Source organism: Notothenia rossii (assembly GCF_949606895.1).
Source record: "Notothenia rossii genome assembly, chromosome: 9".
NCBI lineage: Eukaryota > Metazoa > Chordata > Actinopteri > Perciformes > Nototheniidae > Notothenia > Notothenia rossii.
Genome location: NC_136907.1, coordinates 72,731,359 through 72,757,384, shown reverse-complemented (window position 1 = coordinate 72,757,384; position 26,026 = coordinate 72,731,359). Strand labels below are relative to the sequence as shown.

The 26,026-nt window shown below is 40.2% G+C and overlaps 2 protein-coding genes across 7 annotated transcripts in view; one reads left to right on the top strand and one right to left on the bottom strand.

Moving 5' to 3' along the window:
• nfatc4 (nuclear factor of activated T cells 4) overlaps window positions 1–26,026 on the bottom strand; it is a 37,110-nt gene that overhangs the window by 8,017 nt on the left and 3,067 nt on the right. Inside the window, exons 1-8 of one of the 5 annotated variants that reach the window (XM_079650087.1) lie at window positions 12,606–16,506; window positions 10,584–11,164; window positions 6,133–6,272; window positions 4,853–5,368; window positions 4,200–4,375; window positions 3,240–3,402; window positions 1,701–1,801; window positions 829–930 (exon numbers count right to left, since the gene is read on the bottom strand). In XM_079650087.1, the coding sequence (XP_079506213.1) occupies window positions 829–930; window positions 1,701–1,801; window positions 3,240–3,402; window positions 4,200–4,375; window positions 4,853–5,368; window positions 6,133–6,272; window positions 10,584–10,761 (1,376 nt within the window). In that variant the 5' untranslated portion in view covers window positions 10,762–11,164; window positions 12,606–16,506. Of the gene's footprint in view, window positions 1–828; window positions 931–1,700; window positions 1,802–3,239; window positions 3,403–4,199; window positions 4,376–4,852; window positions 5,369–6,132; window positions 6,279–7,661; window positions 9,801–10,583; window positions 12,269–12,605; window positions 16,507–26,026 lie in introns of those variants that run through there. The other 4 variants (XM_079650085.1, XM_079650086.1, XM_079650088.1 and 1 more) reach the window with 4 other exon arrangements.
• ltb4r2b (leukotriene B4 receptor 2b) lies at window positions 18,236–24,441 on the top strand. Of its 2 annotated transcripts, XM_079650090.1 has the most exons (5): window positions 18,236–18,472; window positions 20,779–21,382; window positions 22,248–22,448; window positions 22,525–22,568; window positions 23,645–24,441. In XM_079650090.1, the coding sequence occupies exons 2-5, from the start codon at window positions 20,798–20,800 to the stop codon at window positions 23,895–23,897; spliced, it is 1,083 nt and encodes a 360-aa protein (XP_079506216.1). In that variant the 5' UTR covers window positions 18,236–18,472; window positions 20,779–20,797; the 3' UTR covers window positions 23,898–24,441. The 2 variants fall into 2 exon arrangements, with proteins under 2 accessions (XP_079506216.1, XP_079506217.1); XM_079650091.1 differs by lacking the exon at window positions 18,236–18,472 and having other exon boundaries at window positions 18,506–21,382.

Here is a 26,026-nt window from a genome sequence, read left to right as displayed (position 1 = left end):
TTTCCAAACATTTGGTTTACCTACACTGTAAAATGTATTATCTTTTCAATTTACACACAGCACGAAAAAAGGAACAAACAATAATGTGTCCAAGATCAAGACAAGACCAAGACTTTAAGACAGGGGTGTCCAAACTACGGCCCGCGGCCTATTTAGAAACGGCCCTCAGCTAATTCCAAAAGTATAATGAAATATAGCCCACAAATGAAACTTTTGCTTCTAATATATTGTACTTCTTAAATATATATGTACAAATATATTACACAGTATTGATGTGTTAAAAGGCCCACTTAAATAAATAAATTCAGTCAATTAAAGTTGGAAACATTTTCAAACAAATGTTAGTTGATACAAAGAAAGCCAAAATAACTGAATTACATAAGAAGCTTGAAATCTATATTTTCTCTTTTTATAAGCAATCTGAAGCTTCTCTTTTAAGGAATGAGCTGCTTACAAAATAAAGTGAACCCTCTGGAGAGCTTTCTAAAGCATTTTCAAGTATCAAGCATAATTTACCTACATTTGATTGATTTAGCTAAATTATAACTTAACTTATGAGGCAATAAAACTCACCCCTAGAGAGTGGCACGGCCCTTTGTACATTTTTCTGTATGTGGCCCTCAGTGAAAAAAGTGTGGACCCCCCCCCCCCCCGCTTTAAGAGGTCCAGACCAAGACCTTTAAAAAGCGGTCTCGAGACAAAGACTGCTCTCAATTACTACAACACTACTGATTCGTCAACATAGGCTTGAAACTGGATTACAAAGCCAAAAAAAAAAGGAACAAACACTATTTTTTTGTCGATAGACTTTTTCTATTTTCCACTCACAGTGCAGTCATGTTGTTCTCAGGGTTTAGGGGGATGTCCAGGATTTTGGTCCCCGTCTGAACGCTCTCATGACTGGCCGTACCCACCATCTTCCCTGTCACCCTGAGAGGGAGGAAACACAGATCTATCAGCCAAATGTTATAGTTTAATTGCCCACTCCTGTGATAGACTCGTGCTCTGCCCAAGCTGGAACAAAATAATGGCGATTATCTTAATAAAGACAAGACTATTAATCGTGTATGTTATTATTCATTTAATGTCTTCTTAGATGTTCTGTATTTTTTTTTAATAGCTTTTATTTTAGACTTTTGTTCAGACAAAACTTCAATAATAAAAGGGAATTTCTCTCAATTTCTTCTCACATATTCAATCACACATTAAAGATTAAACTATTCAAATAGTTGTATGTTCTACAAAAATATCTTAGCTTGAATTAAAGCAGATGCATTAGTGAAATCAGTTAAATCTACTTAAGTGAATGTAAATGAAGTTATGTGGCATGGGCTACATCCATTTGGCAACAAACAAGCGGCTTTATATTGCGAAACATGTGCTTTATGTGATTATAAATTCATGAAAAGAACAAACAACACTGTGGTTTTCAAAAATGTCAGCATAAACTTGGACAAACAATAGCTTCATGGCTCTTTTATGTATTCCACATCCTCTATATTAACCTGAAGCTGGTTTAATTGAGAACAACTGCTGCAAGATATGTCCTGGACCAACACTGGAAGCAGCTGGTGGTAAATTACGCAACGGTTAAAGCCACAGTGGTCAGATGACGAGTGTACGGTATGTCGTGTCCCCTGAATATCCATGTTTAAAATATGAATGCGTGGTAAGTCATGAAATAAGATAGAGTTCAGTACCTGTGTATTTGATAGAAAGGATGTGGCCTGATCGATCGGTCGTCAGCTGTTCCAACGAAGACCTGAAGGGAGAGCGGCTTCCTCTCAGCGTATCCACACAGCTGTGGGAGACATGGGGAGGAGATCACACTGAGAGGAGGCCCACATGTGTCTTGTCAAAACAGAACATTCAAACTTAATAACTCAACTTTAATTTGACATAAAACCGTCTAATTCTAAAAGCAACTTAATTATAAAGACACAAGTCTGTGCAACATTTATGAGCAGTATGTTAATTAGGAAGTAGTACTGTCACAACTTCCCGCAGCTGCCTGAAGGCCCTGACGCACCAAGCAGATTTGGCAGTCGGTTAATTTAATTTAACCGACTGCCAAATGCATTTAATGTTTTTGGGATGGCTGGATACAAGCGGCCGAGATGGGTTTTCTCCGCAGGGTGGCGGGCGTCTCCCTTAGGGATAAGGTGAGGAGTTCAGTCATCCAGGAGGGCCTCGGAGTTGAACCGCTCCTCCTTCACGTCGAAAGGAGCCAGTTGAGGTGGTTCGGGCACCTAGTTAGGATGCCACCTGGGCGCCTCTCTAGGGAGGTGTTCCAGGCACGTCCAGCTGGGAAGAGACCAAGGGGTAGACCTAGGACCAGGTGGAGGGATTATATCTCTTCCCTGGCCTGGGAGCGCCTTGGGATCCCCCAGTCAGAGCTGGTTGATGTGGCCAGGGAAAGGAAAGTCTGGGGCTCTCTGCTGGAACTGCTACCCCCGCGACCCGACCACGGATAAGCGGGAGAAGATGGATGGATGGGATGGCTGCCATTTCAACTTGGAATCGGCACAGTAATATAAATCACATTGAATGACTAAGAGTGCAACCAAAGAGAAACTGTTGTGAGAAAAACCAACAAAATACTAAAGAGGGCCCGCTTGTAGTGTCTTTTCATTTACTTCTTCTTGTCATTCTCATCCATGGATATTTCACGACACGGCCATTTGGAACAAAGCTCAGTGGTGAGGGAGATTTGTGGAGAAATTGTCAGCAAATCCTGCTTTTTTTCAAAGTTCGTATCATCAACGGCTTGTATTTATTTTTTACATTTGTACGTTTTCGGGTTTCCCTTTTTGAGTGAGGAATACAGAGCATACTGCTGCCTGCTGTTTGGAGTTATTTCCTAGATGAAAGTTGGTGGTTTGCTGAAGTGTATGCGGGGGATTCAAATGCAACCTTTTGGCCAAGAATCAATCAACGAGGCAGCACAAAGATATTGAAGTGACTGTTATTTTGTATATATTGATTGTTGTGTTTTTATCTTAATGTCTGCATATATATAAACTGTTGATTGTGTGAATATAGGATATACATATTTGTATACATATTTTTATTTTTGTATTCGGGATTGTGGGAAACAGTATTTCGATCTCTCCGACTGTACACACAAACTGAAAGATTGACAATAAAGCTGACTTTGACAACATTCGGCTCCGTCTCCACTTGTTCTTTGCTGTTTATTCGGTGTGTCAGAGCCTTAAATCTGCAGGTTTGGGAATCACCTTGACGACAGGATGTCCTGATGGTGTTGCCTTCACGGCTCCTCGGCTCCCCTCCGTCTCATAATGCGCTCTGTGGTGAGGGCGCGGCTGCACCTCGATCCGCAGCTCGTACTGGTCGAACTGGGACGGCAGCGGCCAGTCCAGTGGCGGCAAGGCGTTAGTCCTACACATGGTTTACAAAAGTGAAATATTAGACAGTTTTAAAGGAAGCAGAGAACATTTGAAACAACACTTAAATGACAGTGAATAACTATTTTGAAAACCAAATGAATTGTTTCAATTTGAAAACATCACAAACTGACTTCTAGTGAGTGGAAATTAGAAGTTTATATGTTAATTAATACTGTCTTATTTCTTCCTTGAATAAAATAACAAGTAGACTCATGAAATGCTCTTATTTTATTGCAAGTACATGGTGCAAGAATATTGCCTGTTTTATTGAAAACACAGTACTTATTTTCGCCAAACATTGACTTATGCAGTACAGATTTGCATGTCAAAGTTCACTAAGCACAAGGATTGCACAACATCACTTGAGTTCCAGTAAAATAATTATTTTGGGCGTAGCATTTATCGTTTAAATGCTAGTTTGAAAAAGCTCTTGGTTTCATGCCAGCTGCTTTTTTTTAGGAGGGAATTACCATTTGAACTGAACTGTTACAGGATGTTTATTTTGTAAATTCTGTAATTTCTTATATGTTGTAACTTTTTTGTTACTTCAATACTTTTTTATGCATGCTTCTACGTAACATTAAGCTGTCTTTGGCTCTTTTTCTGCTGTAACAATGTACATTTCCCCTCAGTGGGACTAATAAAGGTATTCTGATCTGATTCTGATTTGGAAATTCACTATGTATAATTCCTTTTTAAACACAAAATTGTGTTGACAATTTAACACATCAATATTAAGCTTCAAACTGTAATTTGTGATGCTGATAAATAAGTGGTGTGTATCCTTGCCTGAACAGAGGGCTTTGGGCGCTGGCTCGGGTCCGGCCCCAGGCGAGAGCGGGGGGCACTGGGAGGTAGTCCATGCCCAGAGGGGGGGGTGCTCTCCTGACCTGCTGGCTGTCTGGCAGCGGGCAGGGGGAGCTGAGGCCTGGAGCCGGCTCCGGATCCAACTCCCTGGGAGACAACTGGAGAACAGAAGCACTGTTAGAGCCAGTTTGTTGGTTTCGTGTAAAAGGTCACACCTATTGGTGACCTCTGGAGTAAATGGGCGATAAATGACTGCGATTCCCACAATGCCCAGCCTTAAAGAAAGCCAGACTAAACACAGGTCTCAACCTTTAATACTTAAGTAATTTCAAGAGGCTTATAGAAACCAAGTTAATTAGGCAAGCCACAACAAGTATGGTTCACCTCCCTGGGAGACAACTGGAAAACAAAAGTATTGTTAGTTAAAAGGTCACAGCTAGTGGCGACCTCTGTAGTCAATGCCCAGCCTAAAGGAGTCACAGCAATGGGAAAACTCTTTTTTTAAGTGGCTTATAGACCCCAAGGAACTAAGCCACGACAAGTATGGTTCACCACTTTAGTGTGATGCACATTTTTGAAGATTTAAATATTTGAATCATCTCTCGTACACCATGGAAACATGCTAACGTCTTCACCTGCTCCAACGACGTCTTCCTGGTTTTCTGTGGGATGCTGAGCTCGCAGCTGTTGGGTGGAGCTTGAGACTGAGGTGTGGAGTCCCCTCCTTCAAGGTTGCACCCCTGAAGTTCCTCTGAGTAGCTGCCCCTCCGTGAAGTACATGGAGAGACCAGGGGGGAGTTTCTTCGCTTTTTACCCCCCGGAGAGGTAGGCCTGGAGGACGGCGAAAGCCCGAAATTGTTTGTGGCCTCGGTCAGCTCTTCCTCCTCCACCAGCAGGGAGTCGCAGCTGGAGGCGGGGCTTAGCCAGCCGCGGGACGAGGGGCTGGAGCCCGGGCTGGGGCTGAGGGAGCTGGGGCAGCGGTCTCTGTAGGTGAAGGGGTCCAGCAGAGGGAGGTAGAGGCGCTCTCTGTCCCACCCCCCACCACCTCCACCTGTGTCCCAGTAACTGGAGATTGAGGGTGCAAGGTCGTCTTCAGGGGAGATGGTGGTTATCTGGATGCTGGGACACTCCACCACGCGAGACTCTGAAACCTGGAGGGCGGAGGAGAGAGAGCGTGAGATATCTTTAATTGTTTCTGAGTTAATAGACAGCAAATAGAAATGGTCAAAGTCTCCGAATGTTGGTATTTGCTGCTACTCTCCGATTTTTGTTTTATTGGAAATAAAAAAACGTTTTAAATTTGGGACAGTTGCCCAGACGAAAAAAAGCAATGTGAAGATGTAACCTTGGCATCCGGGAAACTGTGATGGACACCTTTCACCATTTCTAACATATACTATGAAATTAAAGAGTATGAAATATTAATGGATTTAAATGTAATTAGTGTCATACACATTTTTAGTGGTCTAAACAAAAAGTTCAAGTGATTAGTTTGACTACATCCAAAGGTATCCATTCATACAGTATCTCTCAGAACATTCTTCATTTAATTTGTAATGTCCTTAAAAAAGCATTATTTTTAGCACCTGAATGGTTAATATACTCAATTTTTCAGGTTTATGGGATGAATATTACGTCACATATTGAAACTGTGATAAAATGCTACAAAACTTGTCTTTCTGTGTTTGAAAACTCATGAAAGATCTACAAAACGTATATTTCCAACATATTTTCGCCAGTTATTAATGAACAAAATGTACAAGGTTTCAAACTTTGTGCTGCTTTTGTGAAAAATGTACGTTTTAACATTTGTTATACTTTATTCTTTGGCTCAGAACAACATGTAAGAAAACGTGTCAGTCTGTAAACACCCTTTGGTTTTAAGAAAAAGCAGGACTTGTAAAGACTGTCTCACCTGCACAGAGCGCGCCGGCAGGCTCTCATAGGTCCCGCTGAACTCTCTGCTCTGGGCCCGGCGTGGAGGCGGGGAATGCATCCCAGCCCGCTGATTGGCCGAGGACGGCGGGCTGGGGATGCTGATCGAATGGTGGTTATCTGTAACTGATAGAAAGAATAATCAGGCTTAATGTGTGGAAACATGACAAACACTGGCACCAAAAGATGACTTAGAAAAGGACTTAGTCACAAGGTAAGAACCCAGATTGTAAGCACTCACCCTGTGACCTTTAATGTATAATGTATCAAAACTTTACACAGAAGTTGGTCTAACTTGCTAAAAAAATGCAGATTATGAAATTCTTCGAATGAGGAGTCTGCAGTGAGTCAATTTGACTTAATGTGCACTTTCACTTCCACATGGCATCAATTTATCCTCTGGCTGCTGTCTCGTAAACGTAATTTCTTTTTATATCATATGTTGTGGTTTTGAGGTTCATGTGAACTCCCATTAATCACTTTTCACAAACCGCAAAATGACAGTTAGCCCTAAAAACGTGCTGTTCTCCTCTGGAACAGAAGAGACTCATTGGATGTCAATCAAAAATACTGTAAACACTATTTGTCCTACAGCTCCATTTTTTATCATCAACGTGCCATTGATCAACTTTCTTGATTAACTGATCTGCAATTGAAGCCATATGGAAAATGCATGCAACTCAAACGTGTCTTTATTTATCCAAGCCAATATCATTCAAACAAGTGCACCATTTGTTTTCACTCTATGATAGAGGAGTAGGTTTTTTCCCTTTCTTGATAAGCGCTAGAAGATGAGATTGATACCACTCTTATATCTAACATGTTCAATATGAAGCTAGCTGGGGCCAAAAGACTGTTAGCGTAGCTTAGCATAAAGACTGGAAACAGATAGAAACAGCTAACGTTGCTCAGTAAAGCTCACTTTTAAAGCATTATATTTTTACTTACATCGCACAGTCAAAGTGGTACGTTATGGTATTTGTGTCAAACTAGGTGTTTTCCTGTAGTCTTCAAGCTAAGCTGGCTAACTGCCTGCCTGCTGGTGATAGCTTTACATTAAGTCATAATGGGAGTGTATCAATCTTAGGCTTCTTGTGTACGACCAGGTGAAGCTGCCATAGTTTGGCAATAATGTGGCAAGGCAGCACAGAATGGTTAATTGAAAAGAAGTGACAATTTACTGGATATTGGAATATTATAAACATAGGAATAACAGAAAATGTTATATTCCACAATCTCACACAGTCGGAAAAGAAGAATTTACTCAACAGCTTCATAAATTCTACTTTGAGTGTGAAGAATATTTTAAATACATGCTTTCCGTGTATTATAGTCACAAATAGTGTAAAAGGGTAAAGAGGAAATTGTAACCAACATTTTTACTGCTAACAATAAACTTAACTCTGATGCTAATCTTGAAAGGCACGAAGATGATTTTTTTTTTCTCCATTTCCTTTTTTCAAATTTCTAAAGGAACAGAATGTTTTGCAATCTTTGCCAAAAAATCACCCAAATGAGGACACAACCCCTGAAGACCACGGCCCTCGCCACAGCCGTTCCCCGGCACGGTGCGGTGGCTCTGCATGGAGCCAAACAGAAGTTACTGGGTAATGAGCGAGGCTCCAACCGATCATCGGGCCTAACAGGCATTTTTTGGGCAACGCAGACACACAACAGCAACTGCCAACTGAATTAAGACTGAAAAATCTCTTCAAATGTTTCCTGGCAACAGAAATATTTCCAAGCGGTTAAAGCTGCAGTGCTGAGGCAACTTCTCCTTTCACATGAAACAATGATTTAGATGTTTCTGCGCAAAGCAGCAGAGAAGTTTATGAGCCACGAAAATGTACCTAACACTTTTTAAACACAATAAACTTTTATCTCAATTTGAACTGTAATAATTTATTGTGTGTGTCCTGAGTTGAACCCCTCACAAAATGGGATTAGGAACCACACAAAGGATGATTGGCTGGATAGCAAAGGAGAAACTATACATTTTTGCTGCATTGAACACGAATGTTTACTTTATTTTCTCAAACTGTTCCAGATGTTGCTTTTGTCGGGGAGAAAAAGGATAATTTTGCCTCCTCAGGGCTCTTTTAACTATTTAGAAAACAATCATTTAAACCTAAATTTAGAAGAGTTTATTACTACAAAGATGAACTTGATGGTTATTGGACTTGAACACAACTTGGGAATACTTTGTTGTCCCTTTTTTGGGGAAGCCTCCTCTTAGTTCTATCATGTTTAAAATAAAGTTATACTTCGTACCTTTCATAAGGAGTTATTCTTCCCTAACAGAGGGTATAGGGGCTGGCCAATAAAAAAACGTTTGTTGGGCGGCTGCGGCTGAGGAGGTAAAATGGTTCTCCAATAATCGGAGAGTTGGTGATTCGATCCAAATTTCCATGGGCAAGATGCTGAACCCTACATTGCACGATTATTGGGATATTCCACTATATTAACGCACGTTGCATATTTTCATCATATATATTTGTATATCCTAGTCAATAGGCCCAACAACGGGTCATAAAAGTAATCAGAGGGTCCAGATATGAGAGGGATAAAAAAACATTCTGCAAAAAAACTGTACATTTTGACTTTTCTACTCTTACTCTTTCCATGTGAATCACTGGATCATTTTAGACAGTCCTCATTAAGTGGACGTGACATGGACTACATTAGATACAGATTTGTTTATATCATGACATGTTGTGGTCCTTACCTAAATCCAGACACTGACCATTAACAACTGAGTGTTCCATAATAATCTTTAGTTTAATGTTACCTTTATAAAAAGTTGTTCATATCAAATTAAGTTCTATGCAGATATACATAATATACATTTGGGCTCAATTTGATATCTGTGGACAGTGTACCAAACGGATACCTGTGCTTTGATTTGAAGTATCAGTAAAACAAAAGGGGCATACGTAACCTTGACTTCTATAGAAATAAATCTTAAAGACTCTCTATTTTAATTTTGTTTGTGAATTACTAATTACAGATGCTTCATCATAGCCATACAACTCAGTGTTTCTGCTGTACATGTACCAAACGAAGTCACTTTGCATTACCGACTTTTAGCTCCATAACAAACTTTAGACCCATTTTATCTCTTATAAAAGTTTGGATTTAAAGTGACGGAAAAAGGCTTTAAGCTCTTCCTAAATCTTAAAGTCTGTCCAAAAAAATAAAAGTCTAATAGGGTTTGGTTAAACTTCTCACAACTGATAGACAATCGAAACAGCGACCAGACGTGGTAAATTGACTTTGTTTTAAGAGGTCAAAGGTTAAAACCGTTGTCTTCCACATGTTGGATAAAAAGATATGGAGAGTTTTAAACATGAATCTGAAGGCACAAAAAGCCAGAAGAGCGATTCCGTGCTGCTCTGATAAATAAAAATCAAGAGTGGAGAATTTTTCTCTTGTTTGTCCTGTAGTTCACTTTCATGCCTTGGGTGCGGTAATACAACTGTATGCCAGTGTGGGCGGGAAAAAAATGAGAGAGTGGATGTGAGGATACGAGGTGTGTGAGTGTGAGTGTGTGTGTGTGTGTGTGTGTGTGTGTGTGTGTGTGTGTGTGTGTGTGTGTGTGTGTGTGTGTGTGTGTGTGTGTGTGTGTGTGTGTGTGTGTGTGTGTGTGTGTGTGTATGTGTGTATGTGTGGGTGGTGAAAAATGGGGGAGATTGAGGTTGAGTGAGGGAGGGAGGTGTATATGTGCTGCCTGTTCAGTACATAGAGGTTGAGGTTCCTTCCCAGATGGCAGCTGTTAACTCTCCTCACACGCACAGCCGATTAGAAACACATTGAGTCTGGGGCTGCACGCACACATGCACAAACACACACATGCACACAGACAGGAATACAATCAGATATACACACACACACACACACACACACACACAAAAACAAACACACAATAACAATATACTCAGGGTCACATGCTTACAGATAGAGGCACGCATACAACACACACATACGGAATTCACATAAGCACATGTAGAAGAAGGCGCACACACATCATACAGCAAGCAAGACACACACACACACACACACACACACACACACACACACACACACACACACACACACACACACACACACACACAGAGACAACAAACATACACACACATAATCACTTCCCATAGGCACAGACATAAATATAAAGGCCCTTACTTACAGCACATGCAACATGCAGCCACACACACACATAAACACACACACACACACACACACACACACACACACACACACACACACACACACACACACACACACACACACACACACACACACACACACACACACACACACACACACACACACACACACACACACAGTTCCCATGCATTATAAGCCACACTGTCAGACTTCCTCTATCTACTCTGTCACTTAAACACATGTAATCTTCCAATAAATGGAACTCACCCAGACTGCTGCTGCTGGAGGGCTCCAGGTGCAGCAGGGCGCACTCTGCACTCTCCTCCCCGGGAACAGAGCTCTCCGGCTCGGCTGTGAGAACCGGTGATGGCCCCTGGTCCTCCTCAAACACCAACTTAAACTCGAACTCACCCTCTTCCCAGCCGGAGCCCGGCGCGGCCCCCATCGGACCGGATACAGATCGAGTGATACGACCTTATCTCCCTGCGTCGGTACAGCGACTTTTACGCATAGACTGAATAGCTTTTACGTCGTTGGTGCGCCAAACAAAAAACGTTTCCGGAGATATTCCCAAAAAATGTATTTCTCCTATGTTCTTATCATTGTGCAAGTTGTCTATCCATCCTCCTGGAAGGTTTTGGTGTAACTTCAGCAACTTTTACAAGTCTTTTCCACACGATGATGACTGCCTCTTTCTCGCGTATTTGCAACTTTTTCAACTTGGATGCCTTGCGATCCAAATCAAATCTTTGCTCTAGATATTTCACAATCTTTTCCGAATCACATCCACAAGTTACAGCCGGTTCTTTCATTCTAGCTCCATCGCAATCCCCGTGTAGCTTCTTCTTCTTCAAGACAGAGAGAGAGAGGGGAGGAAAAAAGTTCATAAAATATTTTTGTCGTCCTTTACCCTTAATTGCCTTTGGGTGGGTTTCCCAGCTCCAGTTGGTCCGTTACTCATTCCCCATAGGACCTCCTGCCTGTCAGTCAAGTATCCCCCTGCCCAACCTCCTGCCTCCCTCTTCTCCCCCCTCCTCACTCACTGTGGAGGTTTATCTTTTTCTCAAACTCACATCACATTAACTAAACCAGTGGTGCAATGTAACTAAGTACATTTACTCAAGTACTGTCCTTAAGTTAACAATTGAGGTAGTTGTACTTCACTAGAGTATTTTTATGTTATCACTTATTATGTTACTTAATACTTTTACTCCACTACATGTTGAGAGGAAATCCAGTACTTTTTACTTGTATTTCACATACTGTGTATATATTTATATAGTTGCTATTTAATATGCAGATTTAGGTTCGTATAAATCAACAATACATTATCATATATTTGTATACGTTAAACTACCTAGTTGTAGATGAAGTAACTCAAATAAACAACCTCTTACAGCGCAACATTAAAGCAAAGAACACCACATTAATGCACCAATCATTTTAATACAATATTTTAAAATATGTATAAAATAGGCCATTCTGTTTAACAAGTACTTTTACCTTTGGTACTTAAAGTATTTTTTAAGCCGATTATTTTGTACTTTTACTTCAGTAAGATTTGTACACAGGACTTTTACTTGTAACTGAGTATTTTATTACACTGTAGTATTGCTACCTTTACTTTAGTAAATCATTTCAGTACTTCTTCCACCTCTGAACTCAACATGCCAAGACACATTTTTAAAACCCTAATAACGGCTTGTCTTTATCTTAGTTTGCATCATCCACACACCTCTTTCCTGCTGTGTCCCCACTATTATCGTCAGTATAAACCTCTCTTCTACACATTAAAGCCTAAAACACTTTGATTATTATTCTGGTCATGAGCAGGAGTCATGGCAAGCAGCTCACTGTCTTTAAAACCTGCCATTGTGTGCCGGCTGCATGGCCACCAGCGCTGTGATGTTAACTGTCAGTAGTGAACATAAGAGGGCCTATTTCCTGTGGCGATGAACACGACAGCCCCCCCCTTTCTTTGCTGTCACTCTTCCCTCTCCTCCCCCTTCTTTCCTCTTCTTCTTCTTTTTACCCCACTTCTCCTTGTCCCTCCTTCTCTTGAGTCTCCCCCTCCTCCCCTTCCTCTCTACCAAAGATCTGTTTCTCATTATCCTCTGTAGTCTGCTCTCTGTCTGAGTCAGGAGACGAAGAACTTAAATAAACACTCTCTCTCTCTGGCTCTCTCCAGCTCCTTATTCCTCCCTCCTCTTCCTCCCCCTCCTCCTCTCTGTCCTCCTTTCCTTGTCCTCCTCTGATTCTCACAATCATTATTATGCATGTTATACTTGCATGTGGATAGGGGCTTGATTCACTCTCCCTGTCATCCTCTTGGGGTTGTGTGGGCAGACCTTGGATCTCAAGATGTTGCTGTCTGGTAAGAGAGGAAAGGGAAAAAGTGCCACCAGCAGGGCCAAAGGCCGAATCGGATGTACCCACACTCCCACCAAATCCCGTTTGGGTTAAGGGTTAAATCCGATGCAATTTAGTTAATACTGTAGACAGAGGGTTAGGATTAGGATTATTGGGTCAAGTATTTTGCCCGATGACACTATGACATGTCAACTGATAGGGATTTAAAGGTGGGGTAGGTAATTTCGGAGAAACCAGCTTGAGTGCGCTAGAATTTGAAAATACACAGCTGGAGAAAATCTGCAAGTTCCTTACAGAAGCCCCTCCTCCAACACACACGAACGCGCACATGACCAATGAGGGCACGAGATAAATTTGTGCACAGATGGAAGGCTGACAGGCAGGTAGGCCATCCAGTTATTTTAGCCAGACCGGCTCAGATGATTGGTCGTGCTTTTTACAGCACGACGGCTTCCACAGATGACATTTTTTTATGGATTTGTTGTCAAAGCATTTAAGATATTCATTGCTATCGGGATGTTAAGAGCATTCCATGGAATATAACAAAAAGTGTATCTCGAGCAAGCAGGTTTCTCAAACTTACCTACCCCAGCTTTAACTTCTAATACTCCTATTGTCTTCCCCAGGAGCCTCAGAACAGCCGCTCATCTCTCTCAACATCCGTGGTAAAAATGAATCCAAAGAGAGTTCATTTAGTTGTTTGTGTGTTCTGTTTGTTTGGGGCCCCATGGTGGCTATTAGTAAGGTTGCTACTTGTTATAGTGCCAGTCTAGACTATCTCACAGCCTGCAACGGAAGTATATCCCCATGTATGCTTTGTTACCTAATTGCATGGTTTTCCTTACGCCTCGTCTTGATTTGACTCACTTCAAGCACCAGGTTCTTTACATTATCTTGTTTAGTAACCTCTTAGTTCAAGACAGGTTCTCGACTAATCATCATAGCGATGCGTCCTAGTCCTAACCCAGCGCATCAGCAGCATGGCTCGCAGGGAACTTGGGAAAGAAAAGTGTAAGGTATTATCCAGAACTTTTGCACCATACCATGCAGCAGCAATGCAGACCAAAAACAAAATGATGAAATACAATCCAGAAAGTAAGACAGTACATGATTAGGTTTAATTAACTTTGTAATACTTTTTAATTTGTATTGTTTAATTTGTATCTTTGATATTGCTTCACTTTCACTGAAAAGGTCCATGTTGTCAGTATGGTATGATTGTCATTTCTATTTTCTTTGCAGGAAAACAAAAAACAACGGTCCATATTTTCTGGAGAGTTTGACGAACGGTTTTGCAGGGCAGAGTAAGAAAAATAACATTTACAAGTGGATCCAAATCACAGGGCGGATACACGCATTGCTTTTCACTTTTAGAAACAAATGTAGCAGAGGTCTGCCCTCTCTGAAGGTTGTAATGGTGTTATTGCAAATTAGCCTTTTAGCACAGCCTCAGGGGTCTGTGTTTCCGTCTATGAAAATACGAGTGACTAAATCTTTGAATCTTGACACAGGATATAACACATTGGGAAAGTTATAGCAACAATCATTTCTCCATCTCAATCATCGCCAAGTAAACAGAACTGCAGTCATTTTCCAGTCATTTGTGTTTGCATATCCTTGGTTGGGTAACCCGGGATTACATCGCTTTGTGTTGTGGCTGAAGTTGAGCCAGGTTCAACGTTTTGGGGTTATTTTCCCGCTGGAGGGAAGCTGGTTTCCTAACTTTACTGTCACACAGATCCTCAGTTGAGTCTAAGAAGGCACACGTCATTGTTTTGGAAAGGCTGGTGTTGACAGATTCTTAACTCTAGTTTTTAAACCTTTTTTTTGTGAACAATGTTTTTTAGTGTGGATGGAAGGCGAAAATGGGGACATTGACCGCGATAGGCTAAGAGGCGGGACATCTCTCAGGGGTTGTCCAATCATAACAGAGCTGGTCAGCTAACCAATCAGAGCAGACTCGGCTCTGATTTTAGACAGAGGGGGAAAAGAAGTGCCACAAAATACAAATATGAAAATTAAAATGAGTATTATAGGGACCCTTTAATTCTCAACTAACTATAAAAATAGGTTTCACATCTGGAACAACATAACTATGCTTGCCAAAATGGTAAAAGCAACAGTTTTAGTTTAATGAGGTTTTGAGCTGTAAGACCAAATGAACACTGTGGTAACTGGTTAATAAAGTAAACTACATGCAGGTACTTTATGAATGCAGACATTCATTGGTCCAGACACAAAGCCTCTCTAGAAATGGAAAGTTTTTGGAGGGTTGTGAAACTGTAAAGCTGAATGGCTAATAAATTGTTTAAAGGAGAGCAGCAATGAGATGGATGAGTGCAACACAGAGGAGGAACTGCTGAGTGTCAAGTTTATGGGAGGGAAAGAGAAAAGGGAAGGAGTGATTTCCGGTGGTGTGTTGCCATCAGGTGGTGAACGGCAGAACAGTTTTACAGAAACCTTAAAGTAAAACCTTGAGCTCGGAATCCACACCCTGAGGACACAAATTATTGTTATAAAAGCAAAGTGTTGCAACCCGGGCGCTGACACAATTATGGTTTGAGCAAGAGAGAGACATGATTTATCGGATCTGTAGATTTTACCAGAGGACATTTTGTGCTTTTAAAAACAAGTAAAATATATTCCGACAGCCTAAAACAGGACGTGTTTAATCCACTTTCGTTTTACCTACAATTAGGAACCCATATTCTGTCATTGTCATAGTAATGTAACTTATGGCATTGTTTGCTAAATAAAAAATAAGTCATTAGATGAATATGTAAATTGTTACTTTTTAGATGTATCCGTATCAATTTAAGCTTGGACAAAATATGAGTTATTTGATAAAGTATTACATTGAATTTGAGTAGATGATGGTTAAACAATAGAACGACTAGATTTTACACATACATTTTCATGACATATTTGTCAAAAAAAAGGCTTTTAACGAATCAATATTCTAGGAGACAGGGTTTTTCAACATCTACTGTTACACATCAACCAACACGAGATTACTTTTAAAACTTTATTTCATTGCCTCTGTCTGTTACCATCTTTTGATTATATCTTGGTGTACATTTCTCTTATTGCCTACTTCACATGCCCCAGTATTTACAAATGAAAGACAATACCGTGCTTATAAGAATAAAGGTAAGTTTTCATGGTTAAATGATAGTCTTTACAAAGAAGTTCTTATCAGAGTAATCAAACAAAATGTTATATATTCTATATAACCATAAAGACAAATGGGTGACAGCTGTCATAAAAGTGTTTTTTGATAAAAGGCTATGACTTCATCTGATTTAGTTTCATCTCTCCTGCAAAAGTCACGGGCTCATGATATCAAGTTTATATAGTTCTGTATTCTTATTAAGTATAATTATATGTGATAGGTAAACTGACTAGATGCTGGACTATCACATTAAGCTCTAGGAAAGTAAACCACACCCTTCTTTCCGCCTAATACCTCATTCACACCAACGCAACTCCGGTTCAAGCTCCGTGCTAGAGCTTTTCAGGTTCAGAACCGGTTCTTCGGTTTAGCTCCGGCTCTTTTCACACCGCCCAGAGTCCGACTGGTGCTGCGTCATTGCGTCATCCTTTGTGTCATCACGTAACCATTTGCGGGCCTGATTCATAAAGCCAAACCGCATGGAAACCACTCACAGCTGACGCAGACAAAAACAACAAGGGCCGATTGTGCTCCAGCTTCCTCTGTACCTCTTCGGAAGACCAGATTCCCAGTAGATAGCTAGTCTCTTCAGTGGACCACTGCTGCTTGTTAAGTTTCTCCATCGTTGTGTACCAACTGGATAAAACGCCGGCTTTTTGTTGTTGTTCAGAAGTTGATCCCGCCCCTACCCCTGCCCCCGCCCCCGCCTCGACGTAAGCGTGACGTATGCGGTGCTTTTGCTCTGGCCGGACAATTCTTTGGTGCTTGAAACAAACCGGATTCCGGAGCTAAGAGGCTGCTCCGCTGCGGTGTGAACAGGAAAACCCGGTGCTTTTCAAGCTCCAGCTCTGAACCGGCCCTGAAACACCATTGGTGTGAATGAGGTATAGGAGACTTACAGTAACTTCCAGTGCCATTCAATAATGTGGAAATCCATTTGTATTTAGTGAGTCATTAAGATAAGATGGACTTTTATGAATCCCTCGTGGGGAAATTGTTTCTCTGCATTTGACCCATCGTGTTAGGAGCATAGGTTAGGAGCAGTGTGCTGCCATTTTGATCGGCGCCCGGGGAGCAGTGTAGGGAATGGTCCCTTGCTCAGGGACACCTCGGTAGCACTTGGTCTTGCCGGGACTTAAACTGGTGACCTTCCAGTTGCCAAGCCAACCCCCTATCGACTTCTCCACGACCGCCCTACATTAAAAAACATTTAGCAGAATTTTCCATATCCGCCTTAAGATATCAATTTTATATATAGATGTTATTCTTCCATGAAAAAGTAAATGAATGAACTCATAATTTAAGTACTTCAGTATGTAAACAACCTTCACTGATTGTACATAAGACTTGCACTCGCACATAGACATATATATTACGTTTTGCAATAATTTCCCTCATATCTGTATAAAAGTAAATCAGGTGTTTGACCTAACGCCATCGTTGTTACTCAAATTCATTCTGTTGCTTACATGTTTGCCCTTTTTTGAATTCCTATACTGTCCTCTTTTTTTTCCCTCTTACTCTGTTGACGTATGAATTTCCCTGCAGGATTCAATAAAGGTCTACTGTATCTCATCTTAGTACCAATAAATGTAGGGGTGTCAATACATATAACTTTGCATTGTGTCATGTACAGTAAATACAGTTATGTGTGGAGTTTCCCGTACAAGCTTTTATTTAAATCAATCTAAGTCAAATATAGAAGTGACAAACCCATTGGTGTTTGTTCAGTCTTAAGGACACATAGATATGGCTTCAGCTCGTCTAATTTAAGTGAAGGTGAACCAGTATCTGCATATTAATCAATCTTTCCATGAGAGTAGAAAGGTTTCATATTTGAGCTTCTTTTTATTACTCAACATTTCACCACTCCCGAAAACCAGCATTCCTTTCAGAGTCAGAAACTTGTATGAACGGGTGAGAGTGTGAGTGTTGTGCGTGTCTACCTGTATGCCTGTTTGTGCTTGTGTTACCATTAGCATCCATGACACAGGGAACTTGTGCAAGGGTTTGAATAACCAATAACTTCTCTTTTTCTCCGAAATCGGTAATGGAATCAGATACATGCAAAGTAGGTTTAAACAAACAAAGAAATGTCTTTGGTGTATAACGGTGCATACATAAACACAACAGGAAAACTCAATCTGTGAGAAAAGGAGCACATTTATTTTAATAACTTGTTTACTCCAAATGCCACGGATGAAAACCCAGAGGAACTAGTGCTCTATTAAAATGATGTGAAGTATAGCAGAATGTAATGCGGCCACTTGACTCACAAGCAGAGAAACGCAAATATGCTTTTTGATATATGGAACTTGGACATGCTTTCCGGAAGAATGCATGCTTGTTTATATATATAAAAAAAAGAAGATCGTAATTTTATAGGGAGATGAATTTAAGGGCCTGACGTGTTTGAAGGAAGGCCACACCTCCCTCTGGCTTTCTCTCTCTAATCTCAGCATGTTGCAGCCTGTGGGGCAGGATGTGATCCACGTTATTATGGACAGAGCTAACACACAGCGTCACACAAGGGAAACGCTGCCGGACAGAGCGGAGCAGCGCTGCGATAATTGAATCTGAAGCTCATCACAGAGAGACATCCAGTCCTTGGAAGGTCAGTCACTCTCGTGTGTTCACTGGAAAAGTTAATTTAGGACTTTGTATTGACATTTTACTTGAGATTGTACTAACACGTGACTCTTTCCTATTCTTGTTTTTTCCATCTTTGAGTAATTATTTACTTTTCTTGACTTGATTATTTACAAGGCACAGATTTATTACAAACGTATGACTCGTTTTTTTGTTTTAGTTTGGACTGCATGATAACTATATGGTATTTCTTCATTTGCAATCACAGTTCCTGGCTGTGCAAGTCATTTTGGGAATGGTCATTTCTCCGATCTTTTCAAAAAAATGTTAAGGTTTATTACGTTTTTTTGAATGCATTAGGTTGCATATTCGTTTACAATCCATTTCTTAGTTTGTCATTGAGAAAGAAATGACATAACTGTTTACTCCTTAGTGTACTATTTCCATTACAACAGCACATTTATTAAGAGATAATGTGCAGATGTTTGTGGTTTTTACATTACATTACATTTGATAGACGCTTTTATCCAAAGCGACTTACATACATTCAGTACTGTGGACAATCCCCACAGGAACCATTTGGGGTGTAGTGTCTTCCCCAGGGACACAACGACATGCTGACTGCAGTGGGACTCGAACTTGCTATCCCCCTGATTCCCCACTGAGCCACAGCCTCCTCCTTTTTACCTGAACTGACAGACAGCTGTGGGTTGGAACACTTGTGTCACATAGTGTATATAACAAAAAGTAAAAAAGCTGTCATTTTGAGCATCCACTTGTTGTTCAGACTCAGCTTTACATGGATGTGTTTACTCTTCATTTGGGTTTACAGCCATCAGGGGACAATAAACAATTTGCTAGTTGGACCAGAGCTAGGAAATTAAGACTTAATCAGGAAGTAAGGGCTTGATGTCTTGTTCTCAGAAAAGGAAGTGAGATCCTATCGCTCCTATATGTACATCACTCATGTTCAATACAAAAATTATATTAAGCATATTAATCTACAAACGTAGTAAGCAATGCATCATCTTTAACTGTGTTTTCTACAGTAAGGTCACCGTATGTGACCTCTGCAGTGGATGTTACTGTGTCCACTTGATAGGACAGTGAGGAAGAAAGAGAGAGAATAAAAGTGACTCAAAGTCTGTTTCGAAATCTTCTTTGACGTAGGGCTGCTAGTGTTTGGCATGTTTTAGCACGCTGCGCTACCCTGTTGGCTGAAGGTCTGATGTGAATATTTTACAGGCTGCGTCAGGGTAGCAACCGTCCTTTAGTTCTGGAAACAGCTAATGTACCATCGTTAAACAATCATTTCTGATGTTTATCTGGGCTCTTTTTGGCGCTGGCACAGTATTTCCTCCGGACCTGATGGTCATATTCTTCTTTGGTGTGATAATATATTCAACAATCAGGCTTTCGACTTACTGTCACTCTATCTGAATGAAATGTGAGAGAAATGAATTACCAATACGTTAGTTTGATAATTTTTTCAGTTTTTACTATTTCCTTTCTATCATTTAAGTTATTTCAGTGAACAATTTCCTTCAGCAAGATGCTGTTTTTACCACATGTTCCTGGAACTCAAGGGATCAAGGCAATGGCAGTCCACATCACACAGACGTGGAGATATGGACAATTAAAGCTTTTCAAACGTTTTGGAAATGGTTATTATTACAGGTTGCTAAACATTTTGATTTAAATGTCATGATAGCTTTTATAAATACATCTTATATCAGGATTGTGTCACTTTTTTGAAGCCACAGGAGAGAGAATATCATAAGAGAATCTGCTGATAGAGTTGAACAAGTTTTGTTCAACTTTACTCAAATTAGATTGAAGTGTTGACAGGCACCCAAAAAAACCAACCTTTGTCTTTGTGCCTAATAGCACATAATACAAATCAGTGATGAAACACTGTTATCAGAATTAAGTTAAAACGCCAAAAAGGATACATTCTTTATACTTTAAACGTAATTAAGACTTATTCTGTCCATCTAAAAATCATCTTTATGAGAGACTTAATCATCATTTTTGAGATACAGATACTGGCAATTAAGTTAGAAAGGTAGCCACACATTTATTGGACTTTGTTAGAAATGTAATCACAGTTAAGTGTAAAGGAACCAGGTTCAAAATGAATGTCATACAAAGAGAAGAGATGTAAAGAGACAGGTTTAGCACGTCCTATAGAAGCTGCAGAAATTACAACCGACATTCATTTCAATCATTAACCTAAACATATATCCAGACACATACATGTCAATCTTTACACCTAACCCTTTACTTTAATGCCAGACATGTTGACGCGTTACCTTTCTATCCTATCCTCAGGTCCCAAACTTCATCCATCATGTCCAACGCCACTGGATCCCGCTTGACGATCCCTCCAAATAGCACAATCGGAAACGTTGAGGATAAAAGCGTGGTGAGCAATGACTTATCCACGACGCTGGGAGCAATCATCCTCGGCCTGGTCTTCCTCCTTGGCGTCCCCGGAAACCTCTTCATCGTCTGGAGCATCCTGGCTCGCATCAAACGGCGCTCGGTCACCACCCTCCTCATCCTCAACCTGGCGTGTGCAGACGGCCTCCTCATGGTCCTCACCATCTTCTTCATTATCTACCTGACCATGCAGACGTGGGTGTTTGGAGACGCCATGTGCAAATGTGTGTTCTACCTGTGCAACGCCAACATGTACGCCTCCATCTTCCTCATCACGTTGATGAGCGTGCACAGGATGGTTGCCGTGGTGTTGCCGAGGAGGCTCTCCACCCTGGTGAGCAAGAAGGTGGTGAGGAGGGTGATCTGGTGCACGTGGGTGTTGGTGATGCTCATCGCTATCCCCTCGCTGGTGTTTCGAGACGTCAGAGAGGACCATGATGAGAAGAGAAGAACAAGGCATGTGTGTGCGCCCAATCACACGAAGCCAACACATGTGAGTATAAGCAGAAGTACTCAGATCATTAACTTAAAATAATTCTGAAATACTCAACATCAATTAACAGTCATGAATTTGAATTCTTAGTATTATGAGCTTAAAGAAGCCCTTTTAGGTTTATTGGTCAATCACATGTCCCGCCCCTTAGCCTATCACGTACAATGTGTTGGAGCGCTAGCCAATAGAAGCACGAATGTAGCATAATGATGTCACTATGTTAAAAACCTATATAACACACTACAGAAAAGGATAAACCCAAAAAAGCTAGGCCTCTTTAATGTAGGCTACCTAAAGTATGAAATGAATTTTAAGATTGAGCAGAATGACACTGACAGTATTATATTTTCATAGTTGACATTTCATTTATAATTATTAATAAAGTTCTGCAACATTTCATATATGCATAAAATGTGGTTTTGTATGTAAAAAATAGACTAACAATTAACTTGAATTGTAGCAGTAGATGAAGAACAATTAATTCAATTACTAGAGTAAAAAGCAACAAATCTGTAATTATTGAATGTTCTGTTAAATCATTAACTTATTAACGGACTTATCAGTTCTGCTGATTTAAAAAAAACTTTTGGGTAGTTTGATTCAAAACACTTCAAATGGTATAAGATGTGTGTATGTAAACATCTAAATTCACATTCATATTTAAGTAGAAAAATGTAAATCCAACCCAAAAACTACAAGTGATTGATTTATTTCTTCATGAACCAAAACTTCCAAAAGATACATGTTCTATACATATTAAATACATTAACAGTATACTTCTCTTGTTTGGACAGATCCAGTCCTGTCTGTAGAAACACATTCTGTTATTGCAATGAGAACATCTGTTTTGTTTCGTCCTGTGCAGGAAAGGTTTCAGTACTCCTTTGAGACGGTGTTAGGGTTTATCTTGCCGTACGCGGTCATCATCACGTGCTACGTCCTCATCCTGAGACGCCTCCGACAGACCAAGTTTCGCAGAACGGTCCGCAGCGAGAAACTCATCCTGGCCATCGTGGTGATGTTTGGCCTCTTCTGGCTGCCGTACCACGTCATCAACATGATACAGGTGTGTGACAGGCATTTCTGATTTCAGATCAATGATATTTTTCAATGAAAACTGACTGTGTTTTGTTCTATTGAAGGTGGCAGCTCAGTGGTACGATCCTGAATCACCCATAAGAAAAAAGTGAGTTACAAAAGATTATATTATAAATATATTATTTCAAAGACAATGATGTTGGTACTTTGGAGTTTTTCATTCTGATCTTCAACAGATTTAAGTCAAATAAACTGGTCTAAGATGCTCAATAAAATAGTTTGATGAGACATTTAAGAGTCAAATTATCTCTTATATAGCTACGAAAACATATCTATTATTTCCTACGGTATAAATTCATAAAAACGTTGACAGCTGAGGCAATACAAAGCAATCATTAGACAAATACTAATCTTGACCTGATAACTTTTTTTCAAGGCTATTTATATCATTTCTGGTATCTGTTGTCTTTTAAGTTGATTTGTGCATCATTGCAGCCAATTGTATTTCATAGCTGTGTTTCTTCACAGGTTGTTTTGCATGTCTTTGTATTCATACAGCGTCTGTCAGTGGTTGCTTTGTGTCTCTTTCAGTGACATTTTGCAGATGAAGCCCAGGGGACATACTGACCCCTCAGTGGGCCTGTTCAGTATCCATTCATGTACATACTTGTAGTTCTCCATGAGTTAGAGCAGGTCCGCGGGACATTTTGAATGGTTCAAAAGATATAATGGAATACGGCCCACAAATAAAACTTGAGCTTTTCTTGTACTTATGAAATATCTCTGTAAACATTTACACAGTAGTGTTCATGTTTTAATAAGCCCAATTAACAATAAATTCAGTCTATTACATTTGAAAATATGTTCCAACAAATCTAAGTCGAAAAGAAAAAAAGCCCATTAATTTATATACATGAACTTGAAATGCCTTTCCAATTCCTTAATTTTGATTATCAATCTGTAGCTGGGATTTACGCAGTTTATTTCTTAAAGCAGATTCAAGTATCAAGCATAAGGTACCTACTTTTGATTGATTTTGCTAACTTATGAGGCAATAAACCTCCCCTCTAGTGAGCGGCCAGGCCCTTCGAATATTTTTCTGTATGTGGCCCACGGTGAAAAAAGTTTGGACACCACTGAGTTAGATGTTTTTGTAAAGCTCTTAAGGATTCTACCAAGCTTGAACATTTGACATAAGGAGTCTAAAATGTTGTTTATCCGCAGATTGGACAACATCACTAAGTCCAGCCGTGCAGTGACTTCGGCTCTGGCCTTCATCAGCAGCTGTGCCAACCCCGTCCTCTACACCTTCGCAGGGAAGTCGTACATCAAGAAGAACGGCCTCGCCTTCATGGCTCGGCTCTTTGAGGGCACGGCGTTGGACCAAACGGGAGCTAAAAAGAACAAAGACACCCTGGGACTCAGTACTGTGGACTCTGCGAACGACTCGGGAACTTTACATAACGGGAGAGCTTGAATGATCGCTCCCCTTTAAGAGAAACTATGTAAATACAAGAGTGTGTAGATATTGGTTTAAGCAGCTTTAGGCAAACTAAAAACACTGGCTGAGAGCTGTCAACTGTTTTTGTTGTAGATAAACTGTGTTCAAATTGTGACTGGAATTCATTGGTGTCAAGAGAGGACTTGAAATAGTTTTTCCTGTATTTCAGAAATGCAAATACTTTGACATTGTGTTGCAGATAATTGTGCTGCTTTTCACTTTCCATACCCCGATGTATCCTGCTGGTATACAAGCAAGCTTCTTTACGCGTTAGGCCATCACTTCCCTGTAGTTTAGGAGAAATTGTCAGTCATTTCTGAGTAGACCGCCGCTTCCCGTTTAACACTGCCATGTAAGAAGTTTGTCAAATGATCGTGCATGTTCGTGAATTGTTTCGTTTACTTGTGTAAGGTGCCATTTTTATCATAATCTTCTGTAGTATTTTTCAAGTAACGCACTGTTTCATTGCACTGTAGGTTTAACATACCAATTTTTTCTATCAAATAAAACTTTAAACATACCCACATCTCTATCCATACTCCGATCCACTTTGAGTAAACCTGAAAGTCTTCAAATACCCAGCTGTACAAATTAAAAATAATGTTATCGGCTTAGAGTCTTTTACAAAGATTCCTCAACCGTTTATTGATGGGTCGTAGACAGTTTACCATTCATTCAACAGCGTCTCATTGTTTAATTCCTTTGACTAATACCTCAAACCAAGCTGCAGATAATCTCCATTAAAACGAAGGCAAATAAAGATGACAATACAGAGTTTAAATAACAGATGTAACTTTATTTACCAGTTCATACATACACAACATTTTAAGTATGGATGTGGTCTAAACAGTTTGAGATTATAAAAATACTTTACATGCTCTAATTTCAATTTGCCCTTAAACTAATATATATGACATATCCAAATGAATATTAATGAGGGCACATACACATCACAAATGAGTCTACAAAATGAAAGTACATGCAGTAAAAGTTTAATTACTGCAGGGCTGTAGACATCAGCTTCTTCTATACCAGGGGTGGCAAACTCATTTCAGTTAAGGGGCCAGATACTGCCCACTTTGATCTAAAGTGGGCCGGACCAGTAACATCATAGCATAATAACCCACAGGCCCTACATAACGACAATATTTCTGTTTAAGTGCAAATAAGTAGCTACAAGTACATTCGGAAAATGTCCACATGTAATGAGACGCAAAACGTTATGAACAAACTGAAATGTACTGTATTAAGACAAACAAGTGCAATTTCAAGTGCTACACACATGTTCTTTACAACAGATCACAGTTTCCACCTGAACTGACTTACCACAAAATGCAAATAAAAACGTGGGAGCTATTAAGTGAGGAGTTTGAGTTACCTCCCTTGCCTTGAAAATATAGAATTTTTATATTGGCAGTGCAGCCACAGTGTCACATCAAATCAAACTTTTTTTTGCCTATTGAAGCTGCTGATTGACATTATAATACACAATGTTCAGTGACAGAATAATATAACATTTTCAAATATTTCAGTAGGTTCTTATTTTCACAGAACTGAGGTCACAGAACTGATTAATTTGCTCCTGAAACTTGACATCTTTTAGCCCTCACAAGGGCATCAATATCAGGCTTAAAATCCTGACTAGCAGCCAATTTAATTATTTAATTCAGGCACTTGTGTGTGAGTCTTGAGCGCAGCTTTGTTTTAGTAATGTTCATTACAGAGAAAACCTGTTCACAAAGGTAGGTGGTCCCAAACATGCTCAAAACCGTTGCTGCCAGGGCTGTCAATTTGGGGTATCCTGGCAAAAGATACCGATAAAATGTGGACAAGTCCGACGAGGCAAATTTGTCCTTTAAATCCTGATCACATTGTAAGTCGATTATCTCAAGTTGTATGTCGACGGGCAGATCAGCAGCCTTAACTGCAAATGGCGAGCGAAAAACTGCAAACTCTGTCTCAAGCTCACCAAAGACCTGAAACCGCCGCTCAAACTCCCGCAGCAATTCCGTAATTTTGTCTTTGTACCGTCTCATGTCAGAAGTAACTCCGGTCGTATGCACATTTCTTAGATGAGGGAAATGAGCAGAGTCACCACTTGACAG

Excerpts from the sequence above, each read along its gene's own strand:
- ltb4r2b (XM_079650090.1), top strand. The coding sequence starts at position 20,798 with ATGTCCAACGCCACTGGATCCCGCTTGACGATCCCTCCAAATAGCACA. Across the intron at positions 22,449-22,524 it reads ACGTCATCAACATGATACAG|GTGGCAGCTCAGTGGTACGA; the intron begins GTGTGTGACAGG and ends GTTCTATTGAAG. Across the intron at positions 22,569-23,644 it reads GAATCACCCATAAGAAAAAA|ATTGGACAACATCACTAAGT; the intron begins GTGAGTTACAAA and ends GTTTATCCGCAG.